Below are 20,472 nucleotides of genomic sequence, written 5' to 3'. Positions count from 1 at the left end.
AGCTCAGAGGGGCTGGAAATACATGCACACAGCACCACAGAAGAAAGTATTTATTTGGTATTTATTGCTTTTCCTTGTGAATTTAACTACCTCTCCCAAAAAAGTGGATCAGCATTTACAGACACTTAGTTTGTGCTGAGAAGAGTAAGGCCCTGTGCTGCTTGGCCACTAGCAGTGGCTGCACAGTTTACCAGCTGCCCCTGGAGCACTGCCGTGACATACATCAAATCACTGGAATGGTAGAGGTTTGGTCTTTGTTTTTTGGTTGAGGTGCTTTTTTTCTTTCTTTTTTTTCTTTTCTTTTTTTTTTTTTTTTTTTTTTTTTGCCTTCCTGCTATAAAACTGAAATTTTCAGTTCATTTCTGAAAAATAAATTGGTCAATAAATTCATTTTGTTCTGCTTCTACTTTACACAAAGCTTCATATTCAACCCGATACCTGAAAAACAAAATTGTTAGAAGCCCTGAAAAGAATGAAAAACACAATTTTTTGAGAGTATAGAGCTTTAAACAGCTGTAAGAAACCATGAGTTGAGAATGAAGGCAGGGCAAGAGTCAAACAGCCCTATTTAAGACCACCTGCAAAACCTCTAGCCCTAGGGGAAGGCATGGGAGGTGGCCTCAGGCCTAGTTCTAAGAACCAGTGCTCACACTACGGGAGGCCATTTGGAATTAACCAAGTCCCCACACTATCAAATTTTAAAGTCTTAACACCCAGTGAAATGCTCTACACAGAAAGATGGTGAGGAAAGCCAAGGTGGCAGAGAAGGAAAAAGAGTCTGAGGTGATCATGGCCGCTTACCTTTCTAGCTGCATCTTCTTTTCTGCTATCAGTGCCTGCAGTTGCTGTTGCTGGGCTTCTCTCTGCTTCGCTATGGATTTCAGCAAGTTTCGAGCACCAATGGCCTAAGAAACATTACCGAAGAAGGCATGGTTTTAAACTCACCTATTAACCTACTGATCCCAACATACCTGGTACTAAATGGCACAAGTAGTCAGGTCTGTAAGTGTATGCAGTGGCCTACTGGGAGGCATCATTTAGTCTTGGGCCTTTTACCAAGGCATCTCTCCCAGGTAATCCTCCGCGTCTTCATTTTTAAAAGAAGTGGTACCATGACGATCAAAGGGAGCAATGACAAGCATGTACTGGTGGGCTGGAGAGAGGGCTCACTCATTAAAAGCAGTATCTGTACTTCCAGAGGACCTCGGTTCAATTCCCAACACTCACATGGCAGCTCACAATTTCTAATTCTAGTTTCAGAGGATCTAACACCTGGCCTCTAGATGCTGATGCACACAGGTATGTGCACACACAAACATTCACACTGAAAGTCTTTAAAAAATACTGGCGTATAAGCTCACCACACCGACCTGGCCAGCATCTCTTATTAAATGCCTGTTTTAACTAGATGAGTCCACCGACCCTACAATGCGCAGGGTTTCTGGTCAGGGCCAACTGCTGATCTCACCTTCATTTTCTCGTTCTCTGCTTCTTTGGCAAGCTGATCAACAAGCTCAATCAGACCACCAACGATTTTCTGAAACTGGCCAATTTCTTTGAGGAAAAGAACAAACCACTCTTGTTAGCACCCTTGGAAGTAGGGAGGTGGAGCTAACTGCCCTTCTAAATCGTGTCCCAGCCGTCTGACACCCACTAGCCTAAGTCTCCCACCACCCGGTCTATGGCAGGATGGGTGCTAGGGCTAGACTTTGAACATAGGCTGCAGTGTGGACCCAACCCTCCCTTTCTCAGAAAGGACTCTCGGAACACAAGTGCAGACTCTAGACTCAACACCAAGTTTCAGTAAAAGGTGGTGTGAGAGTTCCTGCCTGTAACCATGTCATTTAGTTGCCCCATTTCCCACTTGCTTTTCCAATGCTCTTGGCATGCTAGACCTGTTTTATTTTATGCAAATAAGTCCAGAGAAGGCCACAGTATGCAGCAACTACTAAACTGGGAACAGACATTAAGCAACCTGTGGTGAAAACATGGCCCAGAAATCTCTTACTTCAGCTGAGTATATGACACTGACCTGGAACCCCAGCATTAGGAAGGCTAAGTTAGGAGAATCATGAGTTTGAGCCCAACCTACAACATACATAGTGAGGCTTTGTCTTGAAAAAAGGAAAGAAATTCCCTTACTGTAGCTAAATCTGGCTATTCCCACTGGTACTGGGCTGGCTTAGCAGCTAGGAAAGGTGGCTTCTTGGAGATCAGTAACCCAGAGATCAGCACTGTGCTGAGCTGCTCCTATAGGACTTCAGTCCCCATCTCTAACTCACATAAAAATAACATCACAGTATATATAATTTCACCTCCCACCTCCAAGTCATAATTCATTAACATGAATTTTTTTTTTTTGGTTCTTTTTTTCAGAGCTGGGAACCGAACCCAGGGCCTTGCGCTTCCTAGGCAAGCGCTCTACCACTGAGCTAAATCCCCAACCCCCTAACATGAATTTTTTAAAAGATATATTTATTTTATATATGTGAGTACATGGTCTCTGTCTTCACACACACCAGAAAAGGGCATCAGATCCCATTATAGATGGTTATGAGCCACCATGTGGTTGCTGGGAATTGAACTCAGGACCTCTGAAAGAGCAGTTAGTGCTTAACCACTGAGCCATCTCTCCAGCCCCTTGAACATGAATTTTAAGGTTGCTAAAAGAAAGAAAAAAAATCACAGCACATCTAAAAACACATACCCCCAACCCCTGTCTAAAACAGTTGCTTGGCATCAAATGTGGGACTCCATGGCAGTCTAAGAGGGCAAGCAGAGAAGGTTGGGTACACTTGGGAATCCAGAGACCAGGCTCAATTCAGGGAGCAATCAACTTCGTTCTGGCAGACCCAAGAGCAATAGTCAAGGTCAGATAATGAAACTGCTCAAGGGCTGGAGAGATGGCTCAGTGGTTAAGAGCACTGACTGCTCTTCCAGAGGTCCTGAGTTCAAATCCCAGCAACCACATGGTGGCTCACAACCATCTGAAATGAGATCTGGTGCCCTCTTCTGGTGTGTCCGAAGACAGCTACAGTGTACTTATATATAATAAATAAATCTTTAAAAAAAAAAAAAAAAAGAAAAAGAAACTGCTCAAAGCAGAATGACACCGTGGCTCCAAATGATACTCACTGTCCACAAAGTCCTTGCACTCTTCCTTGAGCTCTGTGGTCTGCTGGGTAACCTCTGGGTCCAACACCCGAAGCTTGTTCAGCTCATCGAAGTGCAGCCCTGCCTCACCCAAGATGTCCTTGGCCATAGCTGCAGAGGAACAAGTCCCAACCTGAATGTCACCCCAGACATCCAAGATAATCCAAGCTCCACCCCAGCCAGCGCCAGTCCTCTTCATACTCCCCAACCCCTCTGCCTCCACCTCTCGACCTCACCTGTTTCCCTTCCAGGCTCCCTAGAGAAGTTCTGCTTTGAAGGGGTGATAGTGTCAATCAGGAGGTATGTCATAGGAGCAAGGGTCAGGAAAGAATAAAGTCCAGTTGCTTGTCACAGGCATCGTTCATTCAGCATACATTTCTTGAGTGCCTACTACATGCCGACACTGCTAGATGCTGGGGTGTAAAGATGAATGCAGCATGGTGCCTGCCCTGGAGCAGCACAGTTTAGCTGGAGGAAAACAGACATGTAAACCTGAAGGACTATATTGCATTAAGTGATGTTACAGAAATATCACTAAGCAAGGAGAAAAGACAACAGCAGTTCACTTGGATGCAACTGGCCTAAGATGCAAGCCCCAAGTGTAGTCATAAATCCCTGTTCAAGTTCCCAGAAGGGCTTTTCAAATGAATGGCCTAAAATGACAGAAAAAAGCAAAACCAAACAAAAAAAAATCTGGATGAACTTAAAACTTAAGAGTTAAAAGCTAGCTATGGTCATGCACAACTTTAATCCTAGTGACTCACTGTGGCAGAGGAAGACTGACACACATTTAGGACCAACCTGGGCTGCATATTGAGTTCCAGGTTATCCTGTGCTTAAAAAAAAGTCTTCAGTTGTTGTTCTATTTGGGAAAACAGTTTGAGTATTTAAGAGCTACCAGGGACTATGGAATAGTCCATATGAGAGTGCAAACACTAGTTTGAATTTCTATCACCTTCTGAGTTAGCATGCATTTATTAAAAACAAAAAACAAAAACCTGTTGACTCTCAGCTCCAAGGACAGAGTGAACACAGTATCTCCAGGCAGATGTAAGCAAATAAACACAAACTGTGATCAAAGTATGAACAGCACTCAGTGCTGTCAGGATTCTACAGGAGAACATAACTCAAGTGTGCAGAGAGGTCAACAAAAGCCTTCAGTAAAAACAATCTGAGACCTAAACATGTCCAAAAAAATCTTCTAAGAGAAGGGAGAGGCACATTCCAGGCACAGGGAAAAGCATATGGGAGCATCCCGAGGCTATAAGAATTTGACACAAAGGGTCCTGGGATCAAAACAGCAAGAGGGAGCAATGGGACAATTAGCTATAGCTGGATGACTAAATGCTTCGAAAGCTCCAGAAATGAACTTGGATTTTTTTTTTATAATGGTAACAGCTAGCAGTGGATTCCAGTAGTGCTTATCAATCAGATTGGAAAGATCACTCTTGGCCGAACGGAGGAAACAGGAAAGAGCAGCACAGGCGTGCCTTCCAGATTTCTCACTGTGAGCCTAGCATCTCTAAGCAGGCTGCCTGCAGGTGAGCGGCACTCTGATAATGTTTGCAGAATGAATGAATTAGTGTGGAAACAGTAGGCTGTAACAGAAGAAAAGACTTGAAGCCGAACGGGAGTTCAGAGATCAGATGTTGTCTGAATTGACAGAATGTATTAATGCTTAAAGCAGCACTTGGGAGAAAAGTGAAAAGAGCCAAACACGACTGCCACGAATCTGGATTGGACCGAGTGTATGGCTGGAAAGGACAGTTTAAGGAGATGGGTAAGAAAGCGTTGCAGGGAAATGGTACACAGCGGACTATCAGATCCCCACCCCACCCCTAACCCCCACGACAAATAAGTTCCAGGGTCCTGGGATTGAGTTTCCTAAACATGAGGGGCTGTGCTTGGCTCTACGCCCCCTGGCTCTCCCAGGTCCGCTGGCATTGCGATAGTTGGAGCTGTGAGGTGTGAAGGCGCAGCCATAGTAAGAAAGGACTGGACAAATGGCGCAGAATATCTGAACCTCGGTTTCCCGGTGATTTCGAGGGAGCAACGCTCTCGGGCTGAGCTGAGTGTAAACCCGCTCCCTAAAAATTCCGAGGTGTGGAAACCGCCGCTTTAAACCCGGGCCTGCGAATATGCAGCGCCACGTCACATCGGCCTCCTCTCGCCCCAAGTCCTCCAAGTCCCCTCACGACTTACCTGCCGAGCCGTCTCGACAGCGCGCTGCGGCCCAGACGACTGTCGGTAGAAGCTTCTCTTCAGTAACTGCAATCGGCGGCTGCCACGGATACTGGACCTATAAACCACACGTCACTCCCAAGACCAGAAGCACTACTATCCGCCCTCCCCGAGGTGTTTGCTGGGAAATAGAGGCAACACGAGAGAAATAACTCCCCACTAGGTCCAGAAGCCTTTGCGCCGGGGGCGGGATGTGTGTGTGTGGGGAGACTATGACACCGGAAGTAGATTGTTCCCAAACCCGGAAGTAAAAAGTAGTCAAACTTCTGAGAGTTTTCTACTTCAATGTCCAGTCGCGCGCTGTGCATGCCGGGTCTTGTAGTCTGTTTCCCCGATATGCAGGGTTGGGCTGTAACTCCGAAGTCGGCGGGCGCAGGATGTGAGCTCACAGCCGAGATTGCAGATAGCTAGCTACAGGCCAGAGGCCGCACGGAGTTCGCTTGCCACTTGGCTGAGAGGAAAGGCGCCCCCGCGGACGGTGAGAGCTAGACGTGCGGGTGCAAAGGGGAAGGATAGGCTCTGCCGAGTCTTGGGCAAAAGGCACGGGACGGCGCGCGGGGTTGAAGTTCTGGTCTTCTAGGGAGGATCTCAGTTTTATCAGAAGAGGAGGGGTGTGGCGGGGAGAGCAGCCTACACTGCCACGAAAGACAAGGGATATTTCTCCATTTCCACAGGAGATCCTTTGGGTGAAACATAAGTGTCGCTTCCACGATTTCTGAACTTTCTAGCCAAAATCAACTCTCCCACCTTCTCGCCGTACCTTTCTTCCTTTAGGACCTCTAAAGACTACCGCGATCGTTTGCCCTTTGTTCTGCTTGGCTTCGCATTAGGTTCCCATAGAGACACCTGTACGTCCCCAACCCCAGGATTACCCCTCTATCCACAGGCGAAGTCTAGAGGAAAGAGCGCTGAGAGTATCAGTGGAAACTTCATCCTCTCAGAAATTTCTTTCTAGGGCGTCACCTGCCATTGGACTCTTGGAACTCATTGGTCTGGGTGGAATCTGGTCTGACGTCATCTAGGACTCAAAGTGGCTGCTTTGTAGGAAAAGAATAGATTAGCTCCGGATTTGATTTCCTCAATTGGCAAACCTAGTTCACCGAGTTTCTTTGATTTGGCAGAACGTGTTTATGTGCTTCTTGATTCTGCGGAAATGGGGATTGGACACAAAATATGTGAGGAACTTGCTAACACTTGTTAAGGGGGTGAATGTTTTTTCCTCCTTTGAGGTAAAGCAGTCGCTCACCATTCTAGCATTCTAGTGTTACTGTCAGTTACCCGGAGCTCATATTCCATCACTGAAACAAATAAGAAGCCATAAAAAGGATGTGCTACTTAATATAGCACCACCCTATCCTTCCCCAGACAGCCCCCACCCCAGGGACATACCAAAATCTTTTCAGGGTCAGTTTTAGTTTAACAAGCTGATCTATATTGAATACTTAAGAGTGCCTTTCTTGTTTGAGGACCAGTGTTCTGGGTTTTACCTGTAAGACATGAGGAGTAACAGTAAACGACTGAGTGTTCTGGGGTTTAAAGAGGTTGGTTCCGCTTTGGGTTTTGAGGTCATTTCTGTCTCCAGCATTGCTGCTGCGGTCTAAGCCTTTGTCATCAATTGCCTGGACCACTCCTCCCTCCGGTCTTCCCACTTCCTTTCATGTGCCTTTGCACTCCACACAGCATCAAGTTGTCCTCGGAAACTATAAATCAGATCACATCTCTTCCCTGCTAAGAGCCTCCCAGGTTCCCAAAGTCGCTGCAATTCCCATAACCCCCGGCTCTTCCTGTCATGTAATACTTGCTTTCTCTGGCTTTCCATCAGACCGTCTTCCCCCTTTTTGTTGTATACTAGCTACCATGTCACTACTGTCCCCAAAACTTGTACCTTTTGAGTAATTTATGTGTGCGGTGACTTTTGGCTGCATGTGTGTCTGTACACCACGTGTGTGCCTGGAGCCCACACTGACCAGAAGAGGGCATCAGAACTTCTAGAACTGGACTTAAAGATGGTTGTGAGCCACCATCTAGGAATGCTAGGAATTGAACCTAGATCCTGGAAGAGCAGCCAGTACACCTAACTCCTGAGCCATCTCTCCAGCCCCATAAAACTTGTTTCGCTTTTTAAAATGTGTTTGTACGTGTGTGTGCCTGAGTGTATATATGAGTACTGTGTGCGTGCATGCAGCAGTACCCAGAAGAGGGTATCAGATTCCCTTGAAACAGGACAGAGTATTGATTTGGGTGCTGGGAACCGTACCAGGGTCTATTGCAAGAGGAATACACACAGGTTCTTATCCTCTGAGCAATTTCTTCAGCCTCTAAAACCTGCTTAGATAGGAGCTTTGCTCTTGCTGCCTAGACTCTACTTCTTGGACCTTGGCTGAAACGTCATCTTCAATTGGTCTCAAGCCTCAACCTGATCGTTCTCATGAGATTCCTGTATTCTCAGTGACATTGATGGCCTCTATAACTGTCCGCCACTTTGTTCCCTCATTTATAGTGTATCTTCTGGTCTGTTTTTGTCTGAGGTAGGATCTCTATGTAGCCTGGAACTTCCAATGCTGGGATCAAAGGCATGTGCCACCACACCCAACTAGTCTGTCTTCTTCCGCTGGAATGTGGGGTTCATGAGGGTAGAACTCTTCTGTATTTCTTCTTCCTTTCTAATCTCAGTGCCTGACACAGTAGGACCATAATAAATGCTTCTTTTTTTTTTTTTCTTGTTGGGCTGAGGATGTAGTGTTTGCTTAGCATGCATGAAATCCTGGATTTGGTCCTCAGCACCATATAAAGTAGGCACATGGCTAAAACCCCAGCACTCGGGAGATGGAAGCCGGAAGATCAGAAATGCAGTCAGTGTTCTCAGTAAGCTGGAGGCCAGACTGGGCTACAAGAGACCCTGTCTCAAAACAGCAAGTCTTATGAACATTATGGTGTTTTTTGACTTCCTTGAAGCAAAAACGGTGTATTTATATGGTTCCTACTGCTTACTATAACAGGTTCCAAATAGTTTTATTGTCAAGTGAATTAAGTGAGATAAAATATATATACCCAATGCCTATAAAACTCAGTACCACAAAGCTAAGCATGAAGTGAATTAAACTATGATACTTTTTCTTTGGTGAATGGATTTTAGTGATTTATTTATTTATTTATTTATTTATTTATTTTTGGTTTTTTTGAGACAGTGTCTCTATGGAGCCCTGGCTGTCCTGGATTTGCTTTGTAGATCAAGACGGTTTTGAACTCCCAGAGCCTGCCTCTGGCTCCCAAGTGCTGGGATTAAAGGTGTATGCCATACGCCTGGTTTATTTTTAATTTTTTTAAAAGATTTATTTATTGATTTTATATATAAGTACACTGTAGCTGTCTTCAGACACACCAGAAGAGGGCATCAGATCTTATTACAGATGGTTGTGAGCCACCATGTGGTTGCTGGGATTTGAACTCAGAACCTTTGGAAGAGCAGTCAGTGCTCTTAACCACTGAGCCATCTCTCCAGCCCTATTTTAATTTTTTTAAAGATCCGCTTTTTTTTTTTTTTTTTTCCGGAGCTGAGGACCGAACCCAGGGCCTTGCGCTTGCTAGGCAAGCACTCTACCACTGAACTAAATCCCCAACCCCTAGATCCGCTTTTTTAAATCTTATGTATATGGGTGTTTTGCCTCCATGATATCTGTATGCCACATGTGCAGTCCCCATAAAGGCCATAATACGTCATCAGATCCCCTGTTCTCCTCTGAAACTGATGTTACAAATGGTTGTGAGCTGCTATGTGGATCTGGGAATTGAACCCAGGTCCTGTGGAAGAGCGGCTGGTGCTTCTAACAGCTGAGGCATTTGTTCAATATGTGACGTTTTATTACTACTATATTCTTTTTGTGTTTTAAAGACAGAGACCATGCTATCTGGCCCAGGCTGGTTTCTGTCTCATTCTGTTTTCCAGGCAGGCCTTGGACTTGGGGTGCTGGTATTACAGAGGTGCACGCCTGAGAACCAAGTAGGACCTAATGATAATTGGGATTGGTTGGCTGGTTGGTTTTTTGGGCAGAGTCACTTGTATCCCAGGCTGGTCCCAGTCTCCAGGTATCTGAGGAACTCCTGGTCTTCTGCCTCCGCCAGCCTATGTCCTGGGTTACAGGCCTGGGCCTTCACCATCATAGTCAGTTCATATGCTGCTGGGAACCAATCAAATCCAGAGCTCACATGTGCTAGCCAAGCATTCTACCAGTCGAGGTACAATGTAGTCTTCTTTCTTTTTTTAACCTTGTGACGGGGTCTCTGCCTCAGCCTTCCAAGTGCCAGATTATAGGCGCGAGCCACCGTCCTTGGCCTGGTTTGTGGTAGTTTGGATATGCCAAAATATTTCAGCGAGGAGCAGCGGCATTGTCATTTAATGGCAGCACTCGGGAGGCAGAGGCAGGTGGATCTCTGTGAGATCAGCCTAGTGTATATATCAAGGTCTAGAACAGCCAATGCTACATCATAGACATCTCAAAAAATCGCCACCACCACCACCACCATCATCCAGTTATCCCTCCATATCTGTGTGGCATTTACTTTAGTTTTTTCACAAATACTAAAATCTGAGAATGCTCAAGTCCTTTACATTAAATGTTGTCATATTTACATATAATCCATGCATGCCCTCCTGAATTCCTTCTATCACCTCTGGCTTATTTAATAATACTAATACTACGGAAACGTGTGAAGTATGACACATAATGCTATACAAATAGTTGTTACACTGTGCTGTTTAGGGATGGTAACCACAGTGAGTCTGTATACTTTCAGTAAAAATGCAACCTTTTGTTCATTTTTGATAGAGATGTGTTCATTTTGGACAGATGTGTAACTGTCCTGGAACTCCCCGTGACCAGGCTGGCCTCAATTTAAGGGATTTACCTGCTCTGCCTCACAAGTGCTGGGATTAAACACAGGCATTCACTACCATACCCTGCTTTTGTTTATTTTATTTTATTTTATTTTTGGATTTTGGAGACAGAGTCTCACTATGTAACTTTGGCTGTCCGGGAACTCTATAGATTAGGCTAACCTGGAACTCAGAGATCTGTCTGCCTCTGCTTCCCTGGTGCTGGGTCTAAAGGCGCGCACCACCGCGCCCAGCTAGGACTTAACGTATTTTTACATTTAGACTTCTTTCTTTTTTTAAAGATGTATTTATTTATTATATATAAGTACATTGTAGGTATCTTCAGACACACCAGAAGAGGGCATCAGATCTCATTACAGATGGTTGTGAGCCACCATGTGGTTGCTGGGATTTGAACTCAAGACCTCTGGAAGAACGGTCAGTTCTCCTAACCACTGAGCCATCTTCAGCCCGACTTCTTTCAATCTATAATCTACAGGTTTAGAATTTAGAATACAAATAGCAACAACAGAAACAGAGGAAGATCTTATGTGGGCAGTACATGCCTTTAATCTCAGTACTCAGGAGGCAGAGGTAGGTGGATCTTTGTGAGTTTGAGGCCAGCCTGGGCTACAGAGTGAGTTCCAGGACAGCCAGGGCTACACAGAAAGCCCGGTCTTAAAAAACCAAAAAAGGAAAAAACTGAAAGCAAACCAGGAGGAAGAACCAACTTTTCCTTTAGCCATTTCTCAGGCCTCTGAACTGTTTGTGTTTTCCTTTCATTTTTGAGTTTACTCATTTTTAAGGTCATCATGTCTGTTTTCCCCATTCTTGGTGGGAAGGAAGAAAAAGGGCTCTTGGGGAAAAGCAGCAAAATAGCCATCTCTGTTCTGCCTTGAAAAATGGTGACAATTACAGGAACTTGGGGCACGGCTGGTGCCGTGAAGGGGGAAGGTCAGGAAACCGGGTGGGAGCTCAGGTAACTCCTGCCCACTCCCTGGCTGGCTGCCTCTACAGCCCGCCCTTTCCAAGCTCTCTCAGGACCACACTCATTTTCCTTCCTGGATCCTGGCTTCCTTCGACTAATGGTAACCTGAATCCTGGAGGAGGCCACTCCTGAGACAGGAAGTGCATCCTGTCCCCTGGCTCCTGGGAAACTCCTAGACTGGCTAGATTCCCAGTTGGTTAGTCTGGAAGTCTGGACTCCTGGGAATCTTGGAAAAACATTTTCTGGATCCCTTCTGGTAGATCCCAGGGAGATCTGCTCATCTGACCTCAGCTGGTTTTCAGGGTTTTCCTATGCAGGGAGAGCAGGGCTGATATTAGGGGAGCTGGTAAGATGACCAGGGAGACTGTGCTACCAGATCTGGCTCCTGGTAGGGTGAGAACCGCTAGGCCACTCTTCTGTTGCCCAGTGTCCTAGTTTGCATTCCATTGGTGTAGTAAAACACTGTTTATTTGGCTGACACTTCCCAGGTCATCCTTGAGACCTGGGAAGTGGGGAAAGGAACCTGGCGACAGGAATCTCGGGGTAGGAACTGAAGCCGGGGCCAGAGGGATGCTGCTTACTGGTTTGCCAGCATTCCTTCTTACGCCACCCAGGACTATCTTTGCCCACCCCCATCCCTCATCAATGATTAATCAAGAAAATGCTCCCAGAGACTTGCTTCCAGGCCAGTATGATAGAGGCATTTTCTCAATCAAGGGTCTCCTCCCAGATGACGCTAGTTTGTGTCAAATTGACAAGAGTCTAACCAATACCCTGAGGAAGGGCTTATCTAGGAAGTAAAAGGTGTCAGAGTTCCTACTTATGTCCCTCCCCCCTTGTGACCTCTACTCTGCTGACTTCAGTGTTCTCTCTACCTTTTGCTTGCAGCACTGAGAGTATGAGGCCCTGGCCTCTGCGGGACACTCATTTGTGACCACTTCCACCACGGCAGAGCCTTCCAAGCCTACCTCCTGCCGTGTGGTAATCTACCTGCAGCGGGAGATGTCAGGGGACACCTGTCTGTGCCCAGCCTCAGGAGCCAAGCCCAAGATAAGTGGCTTCAAAGGAGGTGGGCTGGGTAACAAGTACGTGCAGCTCAATGTGGGGGGCTCCCTGCACTACACCACGGTGCGGGCTCTCACCCGGCACGACACAATGCTCAAGGCCATGTTCAGTGGGCGGATGGAAGTGCTGACCGACAAAGAAGGTGAGGCATTGCATCGGGCATGCTGGGTAAGGGAGGGCAGGAAGGGGGCATGCTGGGTAAGGGAGGGCAGGAAGGGGGCATGCTGGATAAGGGAGGGCAGGAAGGGGGCATGCTGGATAAGGGAGGGCAGGAAGGGGGCATGCTGGGTAAGGGAGGGCAGGAAGGGGGCATGCTGGGTAAGGGAGGGCAGGAAGGGGGCATGCTGGGTAAGGGAGGGCAGGAAGGGGCCATGCTGGATAAGGGAGGGCAGGAAGGAGTCATGCTGGGTAAGGGAGAGCAGGAAGGAGGCATGCTGGGTAAGGGAGAGCAGGAAGGGGGCATGCTGGGTAAGGGAGAGCAGGAAGGGGGCATGCTGGGAGGACTCCAGGTTGGGCTTGAGCCCAGGAGATCTAGGATATCTATCTTTTCCTCCTCACTTCATACAAGTTTTTTTTTTTAAAGATTTATTTATTTATTATATATAAGTACACTGTAGCTGTCTTCAGACACACCAGAAGAGGGCATCAGATCTCATTACAGATGGTTGTGAGCCACCATGTGGCTGCTGGGGATTGAACTCAGGATCTCTGGAAGAGCAGTCAGTGCTCTTAACCACTGAGCCATCTCTCCAGCCCCATACAAGTCTTAACAGAGCTTCAGAATTCCTTAAAATTGTACATAAAGTGCTGTATGTTTATGTATCATACTCATGTTGGTTGTGGTTACATCTGTAACCCTAGAACGTGGAGGTGGGAACAGGAGTATCAGAAATTTGAGGCCAGCCTCCACTGCTTAATGAACCTGAAGCCAGCCTGGGCTACATGAAACCTTGTCTTAATAAATAAGTAAATAAATAAATAATAAAATTGAATCTTGGAATCCTGGCACTTGCTTGTAATCCCGGCACTCTGGAGTTTGAGACCGGTCAAGCTCAAACTTGAGGCTAACTGGAATAACGGTGTCGAAGCTGATAGGTGTATTTATATCCAAATAGAACCAGGGCGGGGCCAAAAGGTAAGTAGAGACTGGTTGTTTCTGTATCACCAGAGTGGCGCGAGTAGCCCCGACATTAGACATCCAATCCTCCACAGAGCCCTGAATATAGCAGTTCCCGAACTCAGAATAGGGAAGAGCAGCACTGTCCTGAGACCTAGAGTCTCTGAGCCACTGGGCCTGGGCTCTGGACTCTGCTCGCACACTTCCTTTCCTTGCATCCTGCTGCCTGCCTGCCTCTCTCAGGTGGCCTTTGCCAGCGCTGACACAGCTGGAAACAAACAGTAATCCTGTGGGACCCCTCTAAATCCCTAGGCTGGATCCTCATAGACCGTTGTGGAAAGCACTTTGGCACCATCTTGAATTACCTCCGAGATGACACCGTCACCCTCCCTCAAAGCCGGCAAGAAATCCAGGAATTGATGGCTGAAGCAAAATATTACCTCATTCAAGGGCTGGTGAGCTTGTGCCAGGCCGCCCTGCAGGTATGGGAGTGTCAGGTGATTTGATGAGGGCGGGAGTTGCCCTTCTGGGGACACGAGGCTTGGCTCCTGGGGAGCTGTGTTGGAAATGAGGTTGATGAGTGCAAACCCAATCAGAACAATGGGGAGCTGCCCAGGCCCAGGCCCAGCTGCTAGGGATTCATGCCTGGCAGCCCGAGCCAGCTGTGCCTCTAATTCATTTGCCTACATAGCAGCTTCAGATTTCTGACAGTGAGAATGTCAGTATCTATTTCCAAGAACGTCATGAACTGTCTGGTACCTCCTTACCAGGCAGGGGTGACTGGCAGAGGCCTGGGATGTACCTGGCTAAGCTTGGCTAGCACAAAGTCCTAAAGGCAGCTCTCTGCTCTGTGTGTCACCCAGGACAAGAAAGACTCCTACCAGCCTGTGTGCAACATCCCCATCATCACATCCCTGAGGGAGGAGGACAGGCTCATTGAATCCTCCACAAAGGTACTGGGTACCCTGAGGGTCTTGGCCTGGGGACACCAGGCTCCTGGCCTGACCCTTACGACTTTTCCTTCCCTCACAGCCGGTGGTGAAGCTGCTGTACAACAGGAGCAATAACAAGTACTCGTACACCAGGTATGGCGGGCGCCTTTGCTGGGCCCTGCGAAGGGTGGCAGAGGCAGTTTCAGGGCTGAGCACCCACAGTGGGCACGGCACAACAGACCTGAGGGATGTCACAGGTCCCCAACACACATCATGGGGCTGGGTTTGAAACCACCTTTGGAAAGGGAATGAACAGGTATACGAGGGAGCTCAGGGTAGAGACATTTGGGGTTTATTACATGGCCTGGTTGGGATGTAGATGTTAAAACGTGAAACATGCCTGTGTCATATCAAGAGCATGCCAGGAATTATCATCTCTATTGTCTCAGGTACCAGATGGATCATGACCAACTTTATAATACATATGGCTAGCCAGGATCTTAGAGAGTAAAGAGGGATGCTAGGAAGGTATGAGCTGAGTCCTCTTGGCACATGTGCGTCTCACTGTGCCCTGGTTAGGTAGATCCAGGTGGCTGGGCTTGGTTCTAGACTCTCCTGGTCCCTGATGGACAATACATCACCCCATGGCACTGCCGAAGTCGTAGTGAGGGACCCTTTCTTCCAGGCTTAAGGAGAGGTCACTTCTTTCCCTTAATGCTCTCTGCTGTAACTGAGGGCCAGCTCCAGCTCCACCCCTTTCCCTCACGGGCCCCAGTCCCTGTCTGTCAGCCTTATCTTCATTTCAACACAACAGGAGCAGGGAACAGGGAGCCCAGCCCTTCCCAGCAGCCAGCACCCTTGAGCTGGAACCTCATTCTAGGCCTGCTGACCTTCTGGTTTTTTCAGCAACTCTGATGATCACCTACTGAAAAACATTGAACTGTTTGACAAGCTGTCCCTGCGCTTCAATGGTCGCGTGCTCTTCATCAAGGACGTCATCGGTGACGAGATCTGCTGCTGGTCTTTCTATGGCCAGGGTCGTAAGCTGGCAGAAGTGTGCTGCACCTCCATTGTGTATGCCACAGAGAAGAAGCAGACCAAGGTACGTATGGGCGTTACTCTGCCAGGGCACAGATCACACAGACTCCACAATGGAGAACTGCACTGCCCCAGTGTACCCTGCCCACAGCAACAGAAGGGCCACACGTACTTTACCAAATATGGTACGATGGTGCCAGGTAGGACAGAGTCCAGACAGAGTGTTTTGAAGATGGTCAGAAACTGTCAGCAGCTGCTGAGGAAGAAGCCCACTGAGCAGCAAGGAACTTTCTGGTGCTGTGGAAGGACAGGTATTTGAAGTTGTCGCAACTCAGGTTGTAGTTCTAGTCCCAGCTTTTCTCAGATGCCTGGGAGACCATTTAAACCGCATTGGTCTGTTCCCCTGCTTGCAGACATGGGCAATGAGAGTCTGAGCAGCCAATACATGGCAAGGCACAACTCGGGAGCAACAGTGTGGTGTGCTTTCTACTTACACACTGCTTCTGCAGCCGGGCGAGCCTGGTGTTCCTGGGCAGCTGGCTTCCTTAGCCGATGAAGTGAATCACAGTGCTGGATGAACCTCTTACTTGTTTGTAATTTTATTTACTTATTTATTTTAATTCTTTATTTTTGAAACAGGGTCTCTGAAGCTCAGGCGGGACTTACTACATAGGCTACTTGGCTACAAATACATGGCATTCCTCCTGCCTCCACCCACTAGTACTAGGGTTGCAGGCATAGTCTACTATAGTTAAGCGAGGGAATTACTTGATAGGGGACAGTTTGCGTAGACTCAGCTCCTCCCTTTCTGTGTACTCCCTAGAGTATGTACTTGGAGACAGCAGGCTTTTACTGGGTGGAATGCCAAGTAGATTATCTGGAAATTGATGGGAAGTAAAGGCCTCAAGCACTGAGACCCAAGAAGCTTAGCCCCACACTGCTACAGTCTCCTGAGGGTTGTCGGAAGGCAGCTTATGTCAGGTGGCTTCTTGGGCAGTGGGTGTAGGGGTGGGGGGGGGGGGAAGACTAGGAGTTGGCCAGGGGCTATGATGGTGGAGTCAGGATCCAGCTCTGAGCAGCAGCAGAGGGGGCAGAGCCTGTCTTCTTCCTAGACGCTCTCTCCCTTCTGTGTGCCTCCCTAACCACTCACACCCCAGATAGGAGACAGGCCCGGCTGGAACCATTCTAGGTCAGAAGAGCAATGAGGCCACTTCTCAGAGCTGTTCCATTTCTTGGTGTTGGTGGGTATACACTGTCATGGCAGTGAGTGAAAGGCAGGACAGCTTGGAGAGCTCTCCATTTGGGTTCTGGGACCAAACCCAAGTTGTCAGGATTGGTAGCAAGCACCTTTACCCACTAGCTATCCTCTGCTCCTCCATCCCTTTTTTGAGACAGGATTTCACTAGGTGGGCTAGCTCAAACTCTCCATTCTCTTGACCTCCGCCTCCCAGGTAGCAGGGGTTATAGATGGGCATCCCCCAGCCTGGCTGAGCAGCTGCTTATGTATTTATTTACTGTGTTGGGCTTGTCACTGGGCTAAAGAATGTATGTCTTTCTTGCTATGATGTTAATTTTTTTTTAAGAATTATTTATTTATGTGAGTACATTGTCACTGTCTTCAGACACACCCCAGAAGAGGGCATCACATCCCATTACAGATGGTTGCTGGGAATTGAACTCAGGACCTCTGGAAGAGGAGTCAGTGCCCCTAACCTCGGAGCCACCTCTCCAGCCCCTGATGATAATTTTTAAGAGGCGTTAGCTCAGATTGGTGTACCTGGAAACAGTGCTTAGAAGGCTAAGGTAGGATTCTGATTTGGAGGCAGCTTGAACTATAAAGACCCTGGCTCAAAAAAAACAAAACCAAAAAAGGTAGCTATTGGTATCACTTCACACATATAGAAACTGCAGCCCAGGAATCACAGGCTCGATCTGGCACCTAGCCCATGGAACTGTGTTTGTACCTAGACATGACCATGCATACTAGTCTTCACTTGTGGGATGTTGTAGGGTGTTAACTATATTCTGATGTCCCCTCATGCTTCCCTTGTTAGCTGGGCAGCCACCTGACTCCTACGTTAGGTGTTCCCTCCCTAAATGAAACCTCACTGTCTTTTCACTCCAGGTGGAATTCCCAGAGGCCCGTATCTATGAGGAGACACTCAATGTCCTGCTCTATGAGACCCCTCGAGTCCCTGACAATTCCTTGCTGGAGGCCACAAGCCGCAGCCGCAGCCAGGCTTCCCCCAGTGAAGATGAGGACACCTTTGAATTACGGGACCGTGTCCGTCGCATTCACGTCAAGCGCTATAGTACTTACGACGACCGTCAACTCGGCCATCAGTCTGCTCATCGCGACTAATGAGACCCTTAGGAAATCAGGGCACAGGAAGTCCTGTCTGCCACACTGTGGACATACCCATTGGCCACCCCATGCTGCTCCTCTAGCTTGGGAGTCTGCTCTAATATGTACAGGTAACAGTCCTGCTTGGGAGGTCAGGAAGCAGGGAGAGGAAAGGCCACATCATCATCTTGCCTGGCCCTCCCCCAGCACTTCCAGATGCCACCCCACTTCCTGCCAACAGGGAACAACTTATGCTCTAGGGTGAGTTCCACCTCCTGCCAAGAACACTCCCCGGGCCCTTGGCTGCATGCCCCTTTCTTCTGAAGGGCTCCTTTATTTCCTCAGCTGAGGCGCACGGGAACAGCTTTGTTCTAGGGGAAAGGAGGCTTGTGGTGCTGAGGACCCAAATTTGAACAGAAAAGGCAGCCTTTTTTCCCTAAGGTGTTTAAACATTGCCATGACCTGGATTTTGTTTGTTTTTAAATCTAGATGTTAGCATGGTGGCCATGCCTATAATCCCAGCTATGAAGAGGCTAAGGCAGGATCACGAGTTCTAGGCTAGCCTGGGCAACACAGCAAGACCCTCAGTATAAAAGTTTAAAAGAAGGGCTAGTGGCATAGCTCAGTGGTAGAGTACTTACCTGGCAAGAGTGAGGCCCTGGATTCAATCCCCGGTATTGCCACACTGAGTAAGAAATGACTAGTCTGAGGGAAAGGCTAGGACTAAGCATGTTACCTCTGCAGGATGCTAGGACCCCACATAGTACGGGCACACATATACATACTTGCTCCACCCTTTTCCATATCGTAGGACCCATCTTTAAAGCACTTTGTATGTCTATCATTCAGGAAAATCTATTCTGCCTTGACCCAAAGCTTTTTCTGACACTGATCTCCTCTTGCAGAATCTAAAGGACAGGATAAGACAGGAGGATCACAAGTTTGAGACCAGCCTGTGCTAGGTAGTTAAAGTTCCTGGTTTAGGGAGACTTTGTCTCAAGAAAAAAAGTAACTAAACTGACCAGCCTTGGCTTGTCAGCCTGATTGGCCATCCCAAAGAATACTAAGAAGGAAAGGATGTCCAAGTTGAAAATGGCTTTAACAGCATCCTGTGGGGAAAGATCTTACCCCTACACTGCAGGGTCACATCACTGACTCAGATTTAACAAGATACTTTGGTTTGAGCCTCATACTTGGGTATGCTCAGCTCTAAGACATGCTGTCCCCACACACCAGCAAGCCAAAAGCTGTGATGCAGGCCAGAAACAAGCTGCAGCAGAAGGCCATGGAGCCATCGGCTGAAGCAGCAAAGTCCTGGAGCTCCATGCTGTTAGCAGTGGCCAGGATGTGGTGCAGCCCCTGACACCATGTCTCGGTTTGTTCTGGCTCTGGGTGGTGGTTCTGCCTAGTGATGACTCTCCAAATCCACAGTAACTAGGACAGCCTAAGCCTTTAAAAGGCCTTCATTTCTTCTGGGTCACTGATCATGGAGGTACCAAGATCTAGACCTGGTGTAAGTTCTTCCTTTGGTTTCTTTGTTGGCATTGGCTGTCTTAACTGGATTCTTTCCAGAGGAATGTTGTCACTGGAGGGGGCTGTTTGTACGCCTAAGGAAGTGTGTGGCCATCAACAGTGCTCAAGGGATGATAGACAGTCAGCTGCATCCCTTGACCACTCTTGCGATTGCCACATGGGCACACATAGCTCACCTCTTAGAGCTTATGGGCAGATGCCAAGCCCAGGCTTGGGTTGTCACATGGATCTGACCTGACATGATAGAGCAGGGGAAATGGGAACTGTGACTTAACAATCAGGCGTGTTATGTTAATCACAATCTTGAATGTATAAATAGCTCTAAGATACTTGGGTCAGTCACCTTAGTGATGAGCAGCTACTAGTTCTTCAGACCTCACTGGAACAAAGATGACAGCCCAATTTTTTTGGCCAAGTTTAGGCTTTCGCTTTGAGCCTTTCCCACAGATTTTGGAATGTTACAGTGTGAGGCTACAATCTGTTTTCTCAGCTGCCCCAAGAAGCCCCTTACTGTTCAGTTTCCCTGCTGCCTGCTGTCCCTTTACCTTCACACCCTCTTTAGCCTCTGTGGTGCTGACATTCATAACTTCTGCTGCTCAGAGCTGTCCAGTTGTTGGGCTGAGAAAAAGCACAGCAGCAGGAGTCCCAGGTTGGGCATTCATCTTTTTAACTGAAAATTTCTTCTTGGTTTAAGGAAAACACTAATACTGAAGTGATCTGGACTTTGTGGCTTTGTAGCCTCTGAGGAGAGCAGAGCCAGCAGCTCCCTAGAAGAAATTTTGCACGGAAAGCAACTAAGGCCGTAAGGGCTTGTGAGATTTCCCCGTCCCCTCCTAAAGTAGTTCTGGCAGGATGGGATTTTTGATCACAGGCAGCCCAGGGGAAGGGGAAGTAAACATAAGGCATGGATGAGGGTCAGACTGGAAGCTGCTAACACACACCGGCTGTGTGCTCTGTTAACCTGGGACGTGTGACCGGTCAGCCTGAAGGGCAACACAGGTTCTGGCACGAAAGAATGTGTCCTCTACTGCATACCTGCAATCTTGGTCGCTTACCCTCAGTGAGAGAAGTAAACACTAACTTGTAATAAAATTGTTTTACACTGCTGAGCCATGTTTCCATTGAGTACAGCCTGGCCGGCTCACAGCTGTGGGCTCAGTTCTTCTATTTCTGTGCCCTCATGACCTT

The 20,472-nt window shown here is 47.7% G+C and overlaps 2 protein-coding genes across 5 annotated transcripts; one reads left to right on the top strand and one right to left on the bottom strand.

Annotated features, from left to right (window-relative positions):
* Positions 1 to 42: 42 nt before the first annotated feature.
* On the bottom strand, positions 43 to 5,588 carry Ift20 (intraflagellar transport 20). Of its 4 annotated transcripts, NM_001105815.1 has the most exons (6): positions 5,356 to 5,536; positions 3,390 to 3,621; positions 3,136 to 3,264; positions 1,469 to 1,554; positions 802 to 905; positions 45 to 438 (listed from the first exon to the last, which is right to left on the bottom strand). In NM_001105815.1, exons 2-6 carry the CDS (start codon positions 3,460 to 3,462, stop codon positions 357 to 359), a joined length of 474 nt encoding a protein of 157 aa, NP_001099285.1. In that variant the 5' UTR covers positions 3,463 to 3,621; positions 5,356 to 5,536; the 3' UTR covers positions 45 to 356. The 4 variants fall into 4 exon arrangements, with proteins under 4 accessions (XP_038941463.1, XP_006246997.1, XP_063124753.1 ...); XM_039085535.2 differs by lacking the exon at positions 3,136 to 3,264 and having other exon boundaries at positions 43 to 438; positions 5,356 to 5,588; XM_006246935.5 differs by lacking the exon at positions 3,390 to 3,621 and having other exon boundaries at positions 43 to 438; positions 5,356 to 5,574.
* A 114-nt stretch (positions 5,589 to 5,702) lies between these two features.
* Tnfaip1 (TNF alpha induced protein 1) lies at positions 5,703 to 20,393 on the top strand. Its single transcript, NM_182950.4, has 7 exons — positions 5,703 to 5,872; positions 12,144 to 12,462; positions 13,750 to 13,919; positions 14,301 to 14,390; positions 14,470 to 14,522; positions 15,276 to 15,471; positions 17,533 to 20,393. The coding sequence occupies exons 2-7, from the start codon at positions 12,258 to 12,260 to the stop codon at positions 17,767 to 17,769; spliced, it is 951 nt and encodes a 316-aa protein (NP_891995.1). The 5' UTR covers positions 5,703 to 5,872; positions 12,144 to 12,257; the 3' UTR covers positions 17,770 to 20,393.
* The last annotated feature ends 79 nt before the right edge of the window (positions 20,394 to 20,472 follow it).

The sequence above is a fragment of the Rattus norvegicus genome, chromosome 10 (assembly GCF_036323735.1).
Source record: "Rattus norvegicus strain BN/NHsdMcwi chromosome 10, GRCr8, whole genome shotgun sequence".
NCBI classification, from domain to species: Eukaryota; Metazoa; Chordata; class Mammalia; order Rodentia; family Muridae; genus Rattus; species Rattus norvegicus.
The sequence above is the reverse complement of the archived record's forward strand: the minus strand, read 5'-3'. Positions and strand labels throughout refer to the sequence as shown.

Coding starts and splice junctions, on each gene's coding strand:
- Ift20 (NM_001105815.1), bottom strand. CDS start 3,462: ATGACATACCTCCTGATTGACACTATCACCCCTTCAAAGCAGAACTTC. Junction 906..1,468: donor CAGAGAACGAGAAAATGAAG/GTGAGATCAGCA, acceptor AATGTTTCTTAG/GCCATTGGTGCTCGAAACTT. Junction 439..801: donor AAGAAGATGCAGCTAGAAAG/GTAAGCGGCCAT, acceptor TTTGTTTTTCAG/GTATCGGGTTGAATATGAAG.
- Tnfaip1 (NM_182950.4), top strand. CDS start 12,258: ATGTCAGGGGACACCTGTCTGTGCCCAGCCTCAGGAGCCAAGCCCAAG. Junction 14,523..15,275: donor AACAAGTACTCGTACACCAG/GTATGGCGGGCG, acceptor TGGTTTTTTCAG/CAACTCTGATGATCACCTAC. Junction 15,472..17,532: donor CAGAGAAGAAGCAGACCAAG/GTACGTATGGGC, acceptor TTTTCACTCCAG/GTGGAATTCCCAGAGGCCCG.